Source organism: Tympanuchus pallidicinctus, unplaced genomic scaffold (assembly GCF_026119805.1).
Source record: "Tympanuchus pallidicinctus isolate F22 unplaced genomic scaffold, pur_lepc_1.0 scaffold7, whole genome shotgun sequence".
NCBI classification, from domain to species: Eukaryota; Metazoa; Chordata; class Aves; order Galliformes; family Phasianidae; genus Tympanuchus; species Tympanuchus pallidicinctus.
Genome location: NW_026294791.1, coordinates 22152135 through 22168421, shown reverse-complemented (window position 1 = coordinate 22168421; position 16287 = coordinate 22152135). Strand labels below are relative to the sequence as shown.

At 36.3% G+C, this 16287-nt stretch overlaps 1 protein-coding gene across 1 annotated transcript in view; it reads left to right on the top strand.

The window, feature by feature from the left end:
* The window catches only part of CDC73 (cell division cycle 73), a 101621-nt gene that overhangs the window by 71879 nt on the left and 13455 nt on the right, over nt 1-16287 (top strand). Inside the window, exons 11-13 of the mRNA XM_052667056.1 lie at nt 7647-7704; nt 10537-10572; nt 10900-10987. Of these exons, the coding sequence (XP_052523016.1) occupies nt 7647-7704; nt 10537-10572; nt 10900-10987 (182 nt within the window). The remainder of the gene's footprint in view (nt 1-7646; nt 7705-10536; nt 10573-10899; nt 10988-16287) is intronic.

Genomic DNA, 16287 nt, shown 5'->3' with positions numbered 1-16287 from the left:
GTACTTATTGACACTTCTAGTGCTGGTTCCCAAGATAGTGTTTCAGCAAACTGTCTGTTGATATGAGGGCTCTGACAGACGCTGTGCTGCAGACCTCTGCGGTGTTTGCATATGGCACAGAACTTGTACAAATACACTTTTTTCCTTCTTACATCACTTTATACTACTTTACGTGCAATTGATTTCACTTGTCTCTAGCCAGTGCAGCAAGTACATGCCAACAGGACTCTGAAGTGTATTTGTATATGGGTGACTCAGCAAAGAAATGCTCAAAAAGAGAGTTGAGGAGAAAATCTGAGCACAAATTTTATTGCCAGCATTAATCAACAGATGGCATGAATCTGTACATTAATGTTGCTTGCAGCCTGTTCCAGACCTCAAGATCATCACTTTTTCTTCCCTGGCCTATGTCTTCAAAGCAGCCCTTTCCATTTATAAGTGCTTTCAGTCTGTTATATTCTTATCACTGCCATCGTTTGGGACCTCTTGTCTCTTCTCTTATCGCAATTCATGGCAGCCTCAGCTAAAGCTTTTGATCCTGAAAAAGTTCATGCTGTTTTCTGAACTCAGCAGTTACTTTACCTGGTGACAAAAATAATTCAGAGTTCATTGCTCCAAAATTCCTCTTTGCGCATCAGTTCCTCCAGAAATACAGATTCTGACTTCCTCCTGATATTTCAAGTCTTCCAAGCTGATACTTGGAAATTTCCCTTCATCTCTCTGGCCGTGACCACCAAGACAATTGTGCTTTCTTTAATGTGGTGTGATCTATAAGCACGGCGCACGTTAAAGTTGCTTTGAGCTGCGATTGTTAAAACTGGCAATGTATGGAAGAATAAAATTAAAACTTCTTTTTTTTCGGTGAATGTGAAGAATAAAACATGGCTGGGAAAAAATGATGCTGCATAATTGGTTTAACCAGTAGTCACTGGGGCTGAGGGGGGAAGAAGGTTTTATTTAGTTTCTTATATGTTAGAATTCTATCGCAGCATCCCTCGGTTTAGGAACAGAATTCAGAATAACTGAGGTAAGGCTGTAAAGAGCGTCATCAGTTTCTATTGCGTTGAGGCTTTGAATAGCATCCCCTACATCTAATCACTTGGATTTTGATTCAGTTTGGGCATTTTGGAAAAGTTTTCACAGAAAGCACTAAGGACCCATCTGTATTCACTTAGGTACCTGCAGAGCTTTAAAAAAAAATTCTTCTCACACAGAGCATTTCATGAGTCTTTCCAAAAGCTACAAAGGAACGTTTTTGAAGTCTTTTAAGCCTTTTCCTCTGCTAGGTTATAACTCACAGAATGCAGGTGTGAGTGGGATTTTCTCATTGCTCCATACTAAGCAACTTTCATGTCCATATGACAGTTGCTCTTGATATCATTTCAAGCATGATCTGGATAGCAAAAGTGACATTGTTTTTTGTGTGTGTTTGGTGTTTGCCCGTTAGCAGTGTTTTTATGAAAGTAATTGTTTGAGCCCCATATTTTGTGAAACTGTGGATATAGAAATGCCTCATGAGTGTCAGGCTAATACTTTCAGCTGCGAGTGATGTTGGAACAAGAGATTGATGAATGTGTGAGGTTGGAAATTGGAGACTAAACCACAAGCAAATTGTAATAAATTTGTATCTATGCACTTACAATCTCTGAGCTGATGTGATGATCTGATGTCAATATAAAGAAAGTAATTACTGTATTACCTTGGTACCTGACTATCTTAAAAGATGAAAAAATCCTTTTGTTCTCATGCTGTTGGTACTTGTTACAACTTCTATGGATTGCTATGTAATATGCATTTGGCCAGCTCAGATAATTAATCCAAACAGAGAGCATTCTAAGCAAAAATAAGATTTTGGTGGTATCTGCTTTTCACACAGTTGAGGGGAATAAGTCATTTAAACATAAACAGGTGCATAACAGACAACTCTGATTCAAAGGAGAAACAACCCACCATAAAGTTCTCTTTACAGAGTCTCTCTTAGTTATGAGTTTTTGATGAAAACTGTTTGTCTGCAGAAAAGTGGAAATGCAAGCATGTCTAATTTCACTTCTGTTCAAAATTGGTAATCCAACAACAGTAGAGTTGAAATTACTTGACTGAAGTAACTTCATGTGGAAATAGCTAATTTTGTGCAAGGATAAAGATGGGTGGACTTCTGTCATGCTTCAATGAAAAATTAAGACTTTTTGAAATCTTAGCTTTGAGGCTAACGCTTAAGTAGATGCCTTAAGGCAACTAATAATTAGTACTAGAAAACTTCTTTTCAAAGATATCTCCAATGTTTTTAATTAGGTTATTTATATGACATTGTTGTAGTTAATTGGTCGCTAGTCTCTACCATATTCATTGAGGTTCAGTTGTGATTTGAGTTTCGGTTTATTGAGCTTCGGTTTATTTTCCATGCAGAGCGAGGGTATTGTCTGTCCGGAATATCTGTAAACTGGAGTCCTATTCAATCACTTATTTTTGTGTGTTCAAAGCATACGTGGTTTAACCTGGTTGCAACATGCAAGAAATTGCAATAAGCACCTGTTGTTTCTTTCCCTGATGCTGATCTCAAGACCCGGCCTGCTACTGAAAAAACTCATTAATCCTGACCGCTACAGTGTCAATCTTTTGGTTTTCGAGTCACCTTTTAATTTTAATTTAATAATGCACTAAGGAAAAACCACCCTTGTAAACAAAAGTTGAACTTAAATGCTGTGGAACATCCAGTACTAATGTCTCCAAATTTCAGTCAGTTCTTGATGGTATCACCCTGGTTTTATTCTTGCCACCTTCCCCCTCCCCCTCCCCCCCCCCCCCCCCCCCCCCCCCCTTTTTCCCTGTCCTCCATCATTATAATGCCGTACTCATTCAGCAGAGACTGTCTGCATCTGATTTTCTTGGAGTTGGGAAATTTCTGTACTTCAACAGTACTTTCAAAGCATAGCCTAACCTATAATGAAATTTGCTTTATCTTTGTAAGAAGCTGAACATTAAGTTTTCTTTCTTTCTTGTAACCAGACTTGAGGGTTGGCAGTCTTCCATGGGTATTTTTCTTGATGCTGTACTTGAGAAGCCATGATGCTCAGTGTAAGCTGTTTACTTACTAACTTTTAGTAACCCCTTTTGTCTAATGTCATCTGAGTTTATTAGTTTATTAATTGTTTATTTGTTGGCAAAGCAGTGAAGCAGTGTTATTACTCTTCATGCACAATCTGTATCCTAATCTTTTGGTAGATAATGGTATTTTTTTCCCCTTTTAAAATTAATTCCAGAACAATAGCTTCTGCTTCAATTTCCCTCCTATTTCCTTGATTAAAAGGAAGTAGAAACACAATATAGGTAGTTGAAATGACCTTTTTATTAATGTCGCAAGCAATGCAAGTTAAAATGGCTGTGATGTTAGCAGTATTTGTACAATAGTTAAGATCCTGTTAACAAATGGTCTATTATTTTACAGCATAATTTAAATTTAGAGATGCAGCTAAAAACTTGCAATTTATTATCCCTGTCCTGGGAGGTTGTGTAAAATATCTGTCCTGGGAGGTTGTGTGTGCAGATTTGTCTGCATGGAAATGTGCAAATAACCTTTACCAGTTTCATGTGTAAATAAAATGAAGATGAGAAGCACTATCTAAACTTAAAACATTACTAAGAAACTCTTGATGTGAATAGAAAAATCAGAATTGTTAGGAAGTCTGTGGAGGCATCTCAATCTGATCGTTTTGCTTGGTTCTTTGGAAGATTTTCTTTTCAGGGCTTTTAAGGACTTTACATTTTTAGGACAAAACCTTACGTTTTCAGAATCCAAGCTATTTATATGAAGATAAATGCTTCTATCAGGCTGAAAGTAGAACATCCAGACCAGATGTTAGATGCGTGTATTTGAAGTCATCGAATTGTTTTGACTGTTTGTCGTACGTTAATGATTTACTCAAGAGTTAATTTGTAGAAAAGCAGCATTCTTTTTAACCTTTGCAATTTGTTTAGACCTGTGTGTTTAGGACAGAACATGCTAAGAGCTTAATTACCAGAGCATATAATAGAAGAATCCAGTGATCCTTCAGGGTGTGAGGGAATCTGGATTTTTAACATGTACTCAGTTGCTTGTATTGATACCTGTGCACTTGTTTGCTATAAAACCCATGTCTGTAGGAATTGAGATAGGACAATGCTTAGTAGCAGACCATGAAAAAGCTTATTATTAACAGGTGTTTTATAGGTGTCTATCATGGCAGGAACCATTAATAGAGAAGCAGTGAATTTCTATGGCAAGTATATGCGGTGTGTTATCTGTAATTGATGTAATGAAATCCAAGACAGCTTTCAATATCTGTTCTCCTGATTTCATTCTAAGTCAAGTATTTGTTCCTGATCATGTAAATGTTTATATGTAAATGTTCATATAAATCAGAAGAAATATATGTTACTATCTATGGTAAATTAGCAAAGCTAAACCAAGTAAGGTGCTTATGATTAAAATACCATGCTATGTGGTCATTTTACAGATCTGTGTTTTTCAAATTACATGGTTTTGTTACTAAATTAATTTCAACTTATGAATATTCACAATGTACTCCTTAATGGTTTCGAGTGGCTTCTGCATAAGAATGAGGTACGTGTTCTTTGAGCAAAACTGTGAAGTGTTCAGAAACTTTGAATTGAATGCTCTTTAAATAGCTAAACAGTGACTTCTGCTGCTCAGGGTACAGCTGCACAAACAAAAGCTGCCCTAATTGGAGTTGGAATTTGCAGTGTGAAGTTACTTAAGAGTAACTTCTACATAAAACTTCACATTAGAAATGTGAAATCTTTCTGTGCACTCACTGAGAAATAAGCTGCTGTATATACATGGAGTTAGAGTATGCAAATGAGAAGCTGCCTCAGAATAGCTAACGGGCCATAAATTAACAGCTGCACATACCATGTGTGGTTAAAGAACCCACTACAATACTTGCTCTGTCAACTCAATTTTTTTCTGCTCTGAGAGAAACCATAGCGTGTAGGTCTCTGAGGTTATATTTGCCTTGTAAACAGAATGTGTATCATAAATCTGTGCTTTGTCATGGGGAAAAGCCTATACCTCCATATAAATGCTTTTGAAAAGCATTCATATCGTGTATAAACTCAATATCCTTCATTTTCAGGACAATGTAAAATGGAAGCTGATGACTTCCTTCCTTATAGAAAATACTTGATCTTTCTCCTGTCAACTTCTGTTACGTACTTCTGTCTTTTCTCATCTTAATAAATGATTTTTAAGAAGAAAAGCATACAAAGTCTAGGATTAAGTACTAGCCTCTACAACTGCATTGTCTGCAGTTTTCAACGTTAGAAGGAGGTGATTAGGTCGCTCACGGTAATAAGGTGCAGAGATGTTGTATATCAGTTGCAAAGGAAGGATCTTACAGCTCCAGTAGGACAGAACTGCTCAGTGTCTTTGCTAAGAAGCCATCAGGAGCTGTGAGCTGAGGTTTGTCCATGAAATTATCAGTCTTGAGGCAGTGATTTAAAAAACTAAAAGTCATGACCTCTTTCATTTATTGATTCTGCAGAAATTGTTCATACAAACAAAGGTCACAGATGTAGAATTGGTTTAATGTCTACTCATCTAAATGGCTGTGTGTTCCACTATTAATCAGACACTTCCACATTGCATTTGTGGTTTTATTTATTTCAGTTGTGTTCTTAAAACCCCACTTATCCTTCTGTACTGTCGTTTCTATTGTTGGCTTTGGAGAAGATAATTCAGAAAAAAAATGTGGAGAGGAAAATAAAATAAAAAAAGATTTGAACCTATTTCATTAGACAGGACTACATGTGTTCTGGTGCTTTGTGAAAATGTTGGAGACAGAAAATTTGTAGCACAACTCATATGGAAAATAAAACAAGGCTTAGTGATAATTATTCTGCAAGGCTGCAGGAGAACACTACTATCTTTGAAGCAACTCATGGCTCCTACCCCTCTCTGTAGTAGGACCTGCAGGTCTGTTTATTGCAAACACTCAATCAGTGGCAATCAGTGGAAGAGGAGGCAGAGAAGTTGCAGCAGTGATTCTGTGGGGGAGGAAAGATGAATGGACATGTGGGGCTGCAGCCAGCAATAGTTAAGCGTGCAAACAAACTAAGCTGGATTTAGAAATACAAAACATAGCATTATGGGAAGTGATGTTTTGGTAGCTTTCAGATTTTCTTTCCATTTTGTGTTGCTCTGACTTCAAAGAAATGTCATGGGAGAATTCTTGGTATGTCTTCAAAATGTGTAATCAGCGCACTGTGGGAACAGCCTTTTCACGTAGAAAGTGCTATTTTTCTCTACAAACAGATGCAAAATTTCCATTTTCTTGGCTGAAAGTAAGGTGATACAAATTTAAATAGCAGTCGTTTCTCAGTTGCAAGGCCTCTCTCATAGGTAGCTTTTGCTGATGTTCTTCCTTTTAGGGTGCGGTGTTTTGATCTTTATCATTATCTGAGTAATTGCTGTGAAAGGACAGTTGCAAAAATACCTTTTCTTGGATATTATAAAAGTAAGTCTTAAAATAACAGTTACTGACTCAGGTGTCCTACATAGGTGTTGGTATTTTAACAATCAGAAAAGAGGACAGCAAAAATTAGGATTCGTCTTTTTTTTTTTTTTTAGCCACTGAGGGTTAAGTCCTTATGCTGAAGATAATTAGGAGGTTGCTGAGTATGAAAGACTGAGTTCTAACCCTTGTTGTGGAAACTGCAAAGCAATTTTTGTGTTAGTTAAATCATGGAACTTGAAGCTCCTTTTGTGTTGTCTCCTGCTTTTTAGGTTTTGGAATTCTGAATTACAGAACATACTGTTAAGCATACATGGATATACGTATGCCACACTGGAGTAATTTGAAACAGTTTTTTCTATAATTCAGATAATGTGAAAACCAGGGATGTATTTTAAAGGTTTTCTATCAGCCTCACATATTTCAGTGGCTGGACTAAACTACATGCCTTTATATACTTGTTTTGTTTTGTTTTTTACATGATTAGCAATGTACGTATTATTCAGGTGGGATTTGAAAGAAGTAACCAAGAGTAGAATTTGTTCTTGCAGGGATTTTATGTTGCTTTGCAACCAGATATGTGACTTCACTTTTCCTTACATGGTGCGTTAACTGCAGAGTTAACAAGAATAAATAGCAGTACAGGTCTTTTGTTTGTTACATTAAGGTAATTGGATAAGGCATGAGCAGAACCAATTATCGTGAGAGTGCTATTTGTGGTCACTAAAACTCTAGACAGCAGGAGTGCATTGCCAGATATGCATTGCATATCTTGTTTTAAAATTTCTGTAGCCAATTGCTTATAGTTACATACAAAGCCTGGATTAGAAGTGATTTTGTCTGAAATGTAACAGTACTGTAAATTGGAAATAATTCTATGAATGTAGGAAAAAATTGTATTGACGTCTGATGGTTAAAAGGCAAACCTTTAAAAGTTTACCAGGTTGTCTCTTCTCCTCCGTGTCTAAAACAGGATCTATGAACAATTTTGAGTACGTTCAGTATTTTTTCTCTCTTATAATGGAAATACATTGAGCTCTTTTTTGTTATATCCTCTGTAACCCTGTGTTCATGGAAAAGTACTGTACCTGACAAGAAGGCCAGCAGTTAATGTTACCTCTTCTGTCTTCTTTAAAGGAAGGTGCTTCTGCTCGAAAAACACAAACACCAGCAGCACAGCCTGTACCACGACCAGGTAGGGTGGCATCTTTTCATTTATGCTATTATTCCAAGTAAGTACGAGCTCCAGAGGAGTTGTACCTAAAATTTTAGTTGGCTCAAGAGTGAAGTGAGGGTTGGTTCTGTGGCCTTTAATTGCATGTGCATTGGAAAGAACGCATCATTTCCTGGTTAACGTTATCCTCATAGTTTGAGAATTGTAACGATCTGATGCTTGGGCTCATTCAGCTCACTGTTTGCCCAGTCATCCTCTTGAAAGATTGTGATAGTGAAATTGGAAAGTTGAGTGACAAACTTCTTGCTTATAAGTCTAATAATTCACAAATTAATACTGAAATATATAGCAAGAGCTGGTTAATATCTCAGTGACAAACAACCTAAGCAGAAAAATAAATCTCAGAAAGAGATGTGTATTTCTTTAAGCAGTATATCAGAAATATTTATTTGTGAGTGTATTAACACTTTATGTGTTATCGTTACCTCTTCATGTGTCTTTACGTATGTTTATAGTAGAGCTATATCAGCTGGATTTTTAATTCGTGGTCTAGTAGACTTCAGTTTTGTACATGAAACTCAATCTCAAATTGAAAGTTAGAAAAGTGTAGATATTTTGGCATGTTCTAATGAGAAACCCTTAGAGATTTGAGATGAATTTAAGAGTACGAACAGACTTTGTGTTTTGGTGGAAGAAACTTTAAAGTGAAGACTACTATTTAAGAGCAAGTTGCTTGTTGTTATGAATGTGTTTGGGAGGGATAATTTGGTATTGATTTCTTTGGTGGCTTTCTTGATGTTAATTTTATTTTAAATCAAAGATGCCTTTTGAAATGAATGCTGTTTTGTTTTTTTTTTCCCTAGAAATTGTGCTAGAGCTTTGTGTTGTTTAAACCAAGTGCTTTGACTGTATGCCTTGGTAATTGCCTGAGATGTATTAGTAGGATTTAATGCTGTAATTTAATAATGTGATAAGACAAATTCCCTAAAATCATGCTAACACTGAATATTTTCAGCACAGATGATATGATTGTTTTGTTATTTGGGTGCTAGAAAGGTCATACTACCTGTCATACTTATCTCACTGGCCCTGTTGAGCACAATAATGTAAATGGAGTTGACAGACAGCAGTATGAAAAGGGTAGAAAAGGCAAGGGCAGAAGCGTGACTGGATTGTCACGGGTACCTACTGCTATAGTTGTACTTTCATGTGCATTAGCTGGTAGGAATGCATTTTTATCATTACAATGATATTGCCTTTCTCTAAGGCCAGTCTAATCTTAGCTTGCCTCCATACTGCAACTTGAAAATAGAATCAAAAGGAGAGGTACAGTCTGACGAAAATATGTAATACAATGTTTCAGAAAAGAATTCCTCCTTCTGCTAGTTCTAAGGTAGTTTGGAGATACCCTCCTCAGGAAGGAAGAGCGGTAACAGTGATTGAAATACTTAAAACATGCAGTATTTATGAAGTTGCTTCATTTTTATATAGATTAATTGTCCAAAACAGGTATGATACTGTCTTGAACAACTATATATCAGATTATTTCAGTTCAAGATTTTTGGGAGACGTATCTAGAGTATCTAATTTTCAATTAAAAGTGTCTTGGTACAGGTATCAGATTTTTGTATAGATGCAGTTTTCTGTTTCCTAGGCAGTTGATGCTATCCATGTATTTTTTTTGAAACTTCTTTTTTTTTTTTTTTTACAATGAGGAGATAATTACTTAAAAAATAGCAATAAAATAAAGTACGTAAAGTTGAAGCATTTCAAGACAATATCACCAATTATATCTCTGCATTTGATAGTGTCAGGAAAAGATAATTGAGGGATATGGTCTCAATATTTCAACAATGGCAACTGCTCATGTGAATATTTATGCTGTCCTAGCCAGTTTCTGGAACAGTTGGTCATAAATAAACATGAGCAAGATGATGCCATGAAATTGGAAGTCAATTAATGAAAGATATTATGTATAGTGGCAGTTGAGACTTGATGTACACGGTCTGCATCAATTCTTCTACTACTCACCGTTTTCTAATTTTGTGAATTAGGATAAACATATAATGATGACTATCAAGCACAAGAGTTCTATTCTTTTTTTTAAGATTAGGACTCCTGAAAACTGTTTGAAACTTAACTATAAAGTGTTTATTTGGAGAAAGCAGGTTACTGAGTAATAGCATCCAAGTGAGGAAGTGTACATGCCTTGCTGACTTCAGCCTGAAGTATCTCTGATATTGAGGAGGCTGCAAAACTTGGAATGGCTAAAATGGAAACAATTTATTAGGGGAGGGGGGAAGCTCAACTGAGGGGTTAATTGCAATCCAAAACTAACTTGAATAAGACTGAATTTTCAAGTTCATTAGAAGTCCTATGTATGTTAGGGGTAGCTAAATCCTGTGGGTCTCATCTACCATTACTACTAATGAAAAGATGAGGATCTGTAAAGATGATCTTGTGAAACCTTATTCCTGTTGGTTCAGTGCTGTTGAGCTTGGGATCCACAAGCAACTTGCTTGCAGTTGCTGGCAATGTTTGAACACTATCGTGCCCTTTCCTTTTGAGGTGGATGGAGGGGGATGCGTAGTTGGCTTAAAAGTAGAGAAGATTGACACAATTATACTTGCATCTGTAAGAAGTCAAAAGCTGCTTATCTTCTCAATGTTGGAACCCAGTTTAAAAAGCCCTTCTTCAACTTTGTGTTTTGCATCTCTGGAAACAATCCAATGACTGTAGTGTGACTCCTGTGGTTGAAAACACTGAAATGTGGGATAAATATTGAAATGTTTTGAGTTGCAGCATTTGTATTATGTATTAGTCATTCTGTCATACATTCTGCTTTTTTCTCAGTTTCTCAAGCAAGACCACCTCCAAACCAGAAAAAAGGTGAGTCATTTTTGGTTACATGGTCCTTTTTGTTTTTGTGTGAATTGTGCCCACTCTTTCTTTTACTGGAACCACAAGCATGCAGAACTGTGTTTTGCTAAATATGGTGTTAGTGTTATTTACAGACTCCTGGAGACTCTTGATACAGGCATACATTTTATTTGGTCAATGAAGACCTTCAATTTAAATAAAACTTACTACATTTTTCCCTGATTATTTGTCCATGATTGCTGTCCACTAAGCAAGAGTTTTGGTTTTATATACAGTTTCTCTAATTAAAAAAAAAAAAAAAGTAAACCAAGAAATGCAACTTAATTATCTCTACAGGATCTCGAACTCCCATAATCATTATTCCAGCAGCCACAACCTCTTTAATAACGATGCTTAACGCAAAGGACCTCCTGCAAGATCTGAAGTAAGTAGCTGACTAGAACATGCTGTATAAAAGTTGTTTTTAGATATAAAAGGTATATTAGTACCAAATCAATAAGTAATCAGGGGGGAGTATCTACTGTCTGATATGACCAGCTAGGTTTACGGGCTAGATTATTAAAAAAAAAAAGTGTATTCCTCTTCAGTAGTGATAAAAAATGCCAGAACTTAATTTCAGAATGTTTACACAGTTGTGACCTGTGAGCCAAATTACGATTGAGAAGATCCTGCAATTCTGATGACTATTGTGGTTTTTCTTTTATGTAATGCACATGCATGTGTGTGTGACTGAAGAACAAACCCTTACCATGGAAGAAGGCTCAGAGGACTTAGTCAAGGTTCATGCAGTCATTGTGTTCATGCGGCACAAAAGAGAATGCAGGAACTGGCCACAACTATCTTAAAAGAAAAGGAGTGCAGATAGTGGCTTTTGGTTTAGATCAATGACTATATTAGCTGAGCAGATGAACCAGCTGTGTTAATGGCCTTCCCTGAGACGATCAATAGATCTAACTTCGTGAGCGAGCCAGATCACCAGAGGAGGGTATATATGTTGCCTAACCTAACATAGCATAGTTAAACAACCCAGAAAATCAACTTAAAACAAGCCTGAGCTTTCTTCAGCAGATGGATTCTGTCCCAGTGACTAGGAACACCCAGCGTTCCAGTAACTAGTGACGGTTATCATACAGTGACTCATAACAGGAGTCTGTCTACATGGTCATCTAACTCCATCTTGCAGTTGCTATATTGTACTTATAGAGCTACTAACTGAAATCAAAATATCACTCTGTTCAATTGAAATTCCATAAAAGGTCAAATGTTCAAATTTGTAAATTCAATATTAAATAAAACTCTTCTGTTTTGGAATATCTGGAGGACCCTGGTCAGAAAGCATTGGATTCTCACACTGATTGACACCTTTAGACAAGAAATTCCTGAGGATGAATGATATTTACTTAAAGTTCAGTAATAATGAGACTTTTATCTAGCACAATAACTGTAAATAGAAGCTTATAGAGCTAACTTGTGAGGAAGGAAGGGTAGTGTTAAGACCAGGTGCGAATGAGAGTGTTGCCATTCCTATTGTGTAATGTAGTAGATTAGAAAGAGATAGCAGCTAAGATTTAAAAAGAGAGGTAGAAAAGCGGGATTTTTTCATGAGTAGAGCATTGCACTGATCTCAGTAGTGTTGAGAATGAATTTGAAAAATGGGAAGATTCTTAGAAAAAAAAACCAACAAAACAACTGAAGAAAGGATTAGAAAGCTTGTGCTGGTTGTGAAGAAGTTGCTTGACAGCAGTAGTGAAATTAAGAGGTAAGAATTAGACATTAAAAGGAGATAAAGTTACAAAAGGCATGATATACACAATGTATGCAGGTACAAAATCAGAATAGGTCTCTTAAAATTGCAACCTCAAATCATAGCGAGCGTTTATATGCTGGGATCACTTACTGTCAAGGACAGTGAATGGTTGGACAGTTGGACAAATGTGCTCAGTCTTTCTTTGCCAATATCACTGTAATGTCTTTGAAATTACTTTTTCATTGGTGCCAAAAAGATGGAGACTTTATTTTTCTTTACATATTTTTTGTTTAGCAAAGATTAGTAAATGAGAAATGACTCTGTGCTGACGTGATAGGCATTCTTTTTTTATAGTTCACATACAACAAAAATAATTATAATGCATATTCAGGGATATATTAGTGAGTTGCTTAAATCTATTCATTGCACTGTAGTTTGCTAGGATATGACAGTGAAGAAACAGCTACTGTGACTTAAATAAGCCTTCCGAATCCGAAAATTTAATTAGTTATGGCCGTGTGCAATCAGCATTACAATCCACTTTGTTAGTGGAAAGGTAACAGTTGCTATTATGATTTTTTTTTTTATAAACAACAAAACACAATCAGGAGACTCTGGTGTTTAGAGTTACCTGTCTGTTAATATTGGTTCATTTCTGAAACAGCCATTTTCACAAAAGTATGCATTTATAGGTTGTTTGCACCAGTAGTCTGTTCAAAAACCAGGGAGCTCTTCTTTCTCCTTCAATTTTATCCTGTAATGAGACTTCATATGCTTACTTTTGAAAAATAGACTGTCCTTACTGCAGTGCTAAGTTTTTACTGGAGTCAACTTGAAACTTTTAAAAACAGCTTTGTGAGATACTAGGTATCTAGCCTTCTGATCTCCAGCTATTTCCAGTTTCTAGATGCCAGTAGACAAACTGGACTCTTAGTGCATCTTCTGAAATATTTAATCTGAGAGGTTTGCTTTTAACATTATAATTTAATGTGCTAGCAGTTACTGGGCTGATATAATTATGTTGACAGAGGATGTTTGATTATGTGGGTATTTAGTTTAAGAAACAAATGCATGAGCACAAGCCCTGACTTGTTCATCTATGCAGTTCATGACTTGCTGGTAGATGAATAGCTGTAATGGAATAAAGGATGTGTTTGTCACATCTAAGTATATCGGTGCTGGGAAACCTTGATTGTTTTCAGCTTTGTGGGGCAGAGTTACAGTTAAGTTCACTAAGACTCTTCCACAGAGGGGGCTGATCATTAGCGTGCAAAGAACTTGATACAAGGAAGAGAAAGCAATGTCAGAAATCAAGTTTAAGGGAACAAAGGATATTACTAACATACTTAACAAGTATGAGGAAGCAAATGAGGAAGCGGGGAGCGTTAACAAATCAGAAGTGCAATAGAAGAACTCAGAAGAGCAAAATATTAGTTTTGCCATGACGGTTCTAGTAATGTGCTAGAAAGTGTGCCATGTGGCCTGCAGTTTTTGTATTCCAATTGACTGAATTAGTTTGTTTAGGGATGGCTGTAGGATTTGTTCCTACTATTCAGATAGGCACAGTGTGAAACTAGATATGTATCACTCTACATCAAGGCTAGTGTGTGTGTGTGTGTGTGTGTGTGTGTGTGTGTGTGTGTGTACATGTATGTGATGATTTTCCAAGAGAAATAGTTGTGTAATTTCTGCCTTGAATCACCCCCTGCTATAACTTTCACCACTTTTAGCTGTATTTGACAGAAAAGCAGAGATATGGAAGACAAATGTTATTTACTGCAAATTGTAGAATAATTAAAAATAAAAAATAAAGTTGCCCACACTGTTAAACATCCAAGTTAATATTCCTCTCTGCTTACTACACCTGCTGAAGAAGGTGCAGATAGATTAGAATAGCTTGTATTTTCAGGGGTAGTTAGCTTGTAATAGGTGTATGAGAGAAGATGAATGATGAAGTATATGAAGAAGGGATTTTGGAGCTAGAAGAGAGCTGGAGAGTCTGGTAGGAAATGTAAGAGATCCCACAGAGTACAGATGAGTTGTCCCCTGGGAAAATGAGACCCAGGGCTGTGGGGCAAGGAGGACATGATACACATGTGAAGCACTCTGTTTGTGGGCTGCAGTGCTGTCTATTGTGCAGTTCTGTGAAGTGTGTGATAATAAGGAATGGGCACTTGAGTTTACATATAGCTAAAATGGAGCAGGAGTTGGCATCAGGGAGATGTCAACAGTTAAATGATAAATACATACTTTTAGTGTGTCAGTACTGTTACTCATCTTGCGTTTAACCGTAGTTAAATTTATTTATCTGATAAGGAAGCAGATTACACAGGAACTAAAATGAGGAGCTAAAAATCCTTGGTATGGCTAGAAAGCTCTGAAAATTTATCGTTTGACCCTTTGTCACAGAAACAAGAAATTGCTTTAATTTTCAGTATCAGTAGTTTTGCACAGCTAAGAATGATGTGGCAAATGAAGCCTTTGAAATTCTTGTTAAAGTGCAGTTTCTTTAACTGATCTGTATGGCTTGACAACTCACTGAGATTTATCCAACTTTAATATTGAGCAAACTGTCTAAAGGATTATGCAGTACAAAAAATGACTTATTCTCTTGCAGAGGTAGGTCTGTGAGGCTTTTGGCTCTGTAATTGAATAAAAAAGTTTTGAGTGGTAAAAATAAGTCTCAAATTGTAGACAAATCAAATGTATGTTATGATAAACTCAATTATTGTCCAGCATTGGAGTTGCCTTATTGTCTGTTCATGCATTTTTCAGTGTGCCTAAATTGTGAGGCAGAAAGTGTTGACCTGACCTGAGTGAAAGTGTTCTTGAAGTTAATGCTAGCAATTGATGTGAGTTCAGAGCCTACACACAGGCAGCAACGGCAGAGATGTATTACTGGTTATTGTCCATCATTTGATCCTGTTCAATCACTTGTCTATTACCTGAGAAAATTGACTTGCTGTGTGAAGGAATGCACCAATTTTTATGTGAATAATCACTTTGGCAATTAATAACAAGAGAATTGAACATTATTAGTTTCCTAGAAGAGATTTGAACTTGTTCTAAATAGGGATGGGATGTTAAATTTTTCTTGACTAGAGAATAGGAAAATGTAGAAGCAATGAAAATGTAAGCTACTGTGCAGTCAGGTTTCCAGTACGTTTCTATCAAACTGCATGATGGAAAAGGGGGCAAGTAAAAATAGGTCATTAAACCACCAACTAGAATATTGTGGCAAACAATTCCCGAGGGAATATGACATTTTTGCTGTTTTCTTTAATGCTGAGATGGAGGTTTCTTTTATTTCATATAGCTATTTCTGTTGATTCTCAATTCTGGAGCACGTGGCTTTTGTTACACGTGCTTAATCTGTGACAGCTTTGCTCCAAAGTCCTTGAGAGACAAGCATGTATTTCATAACCTTTTTGTAAATCATGCTTTATTCCTTTATGTATACATGTATGTAATTGTTTCCTTCAATGCTCTCATTACAATAGCCACCTTTTTTACTCTTTGATTTTATTGGAACAGTATATATTTCACAGTTCTTATATGTTTTGATGACAAAAAAAAATAAGATAAAACAGATAAGGTGTGTGTTCTGTCTTGGGGATATGTTCAAAAGCTTACAGATGTGTATAGCAATTAAAATGAAGGGGATTGTAGGCCAGAAGACACAGGATTAAGACGCCATTTGTTGAGCCTCGGTTATGTAATACAGTTTTTAACTGACTTTGAGCTGGAGAGCAATTGTCAATAAAATAGCATTGAGATGAATTCTTACACATTAAAAGCAAGGCGTAAAATAGAAAATAAGTGTCAGCCAATTTTGGAATGTCTCAGATATAATTTATAGTGGTGAAATCGCTAAACTTGAAGGATCAGAGTATTTGCTTCTTCACATCCGTGTTTGTCTCGTCAGAGATGATTAGAGATGATCTCATCAGAGATTATTAGGTTTACTGTTCTCATTT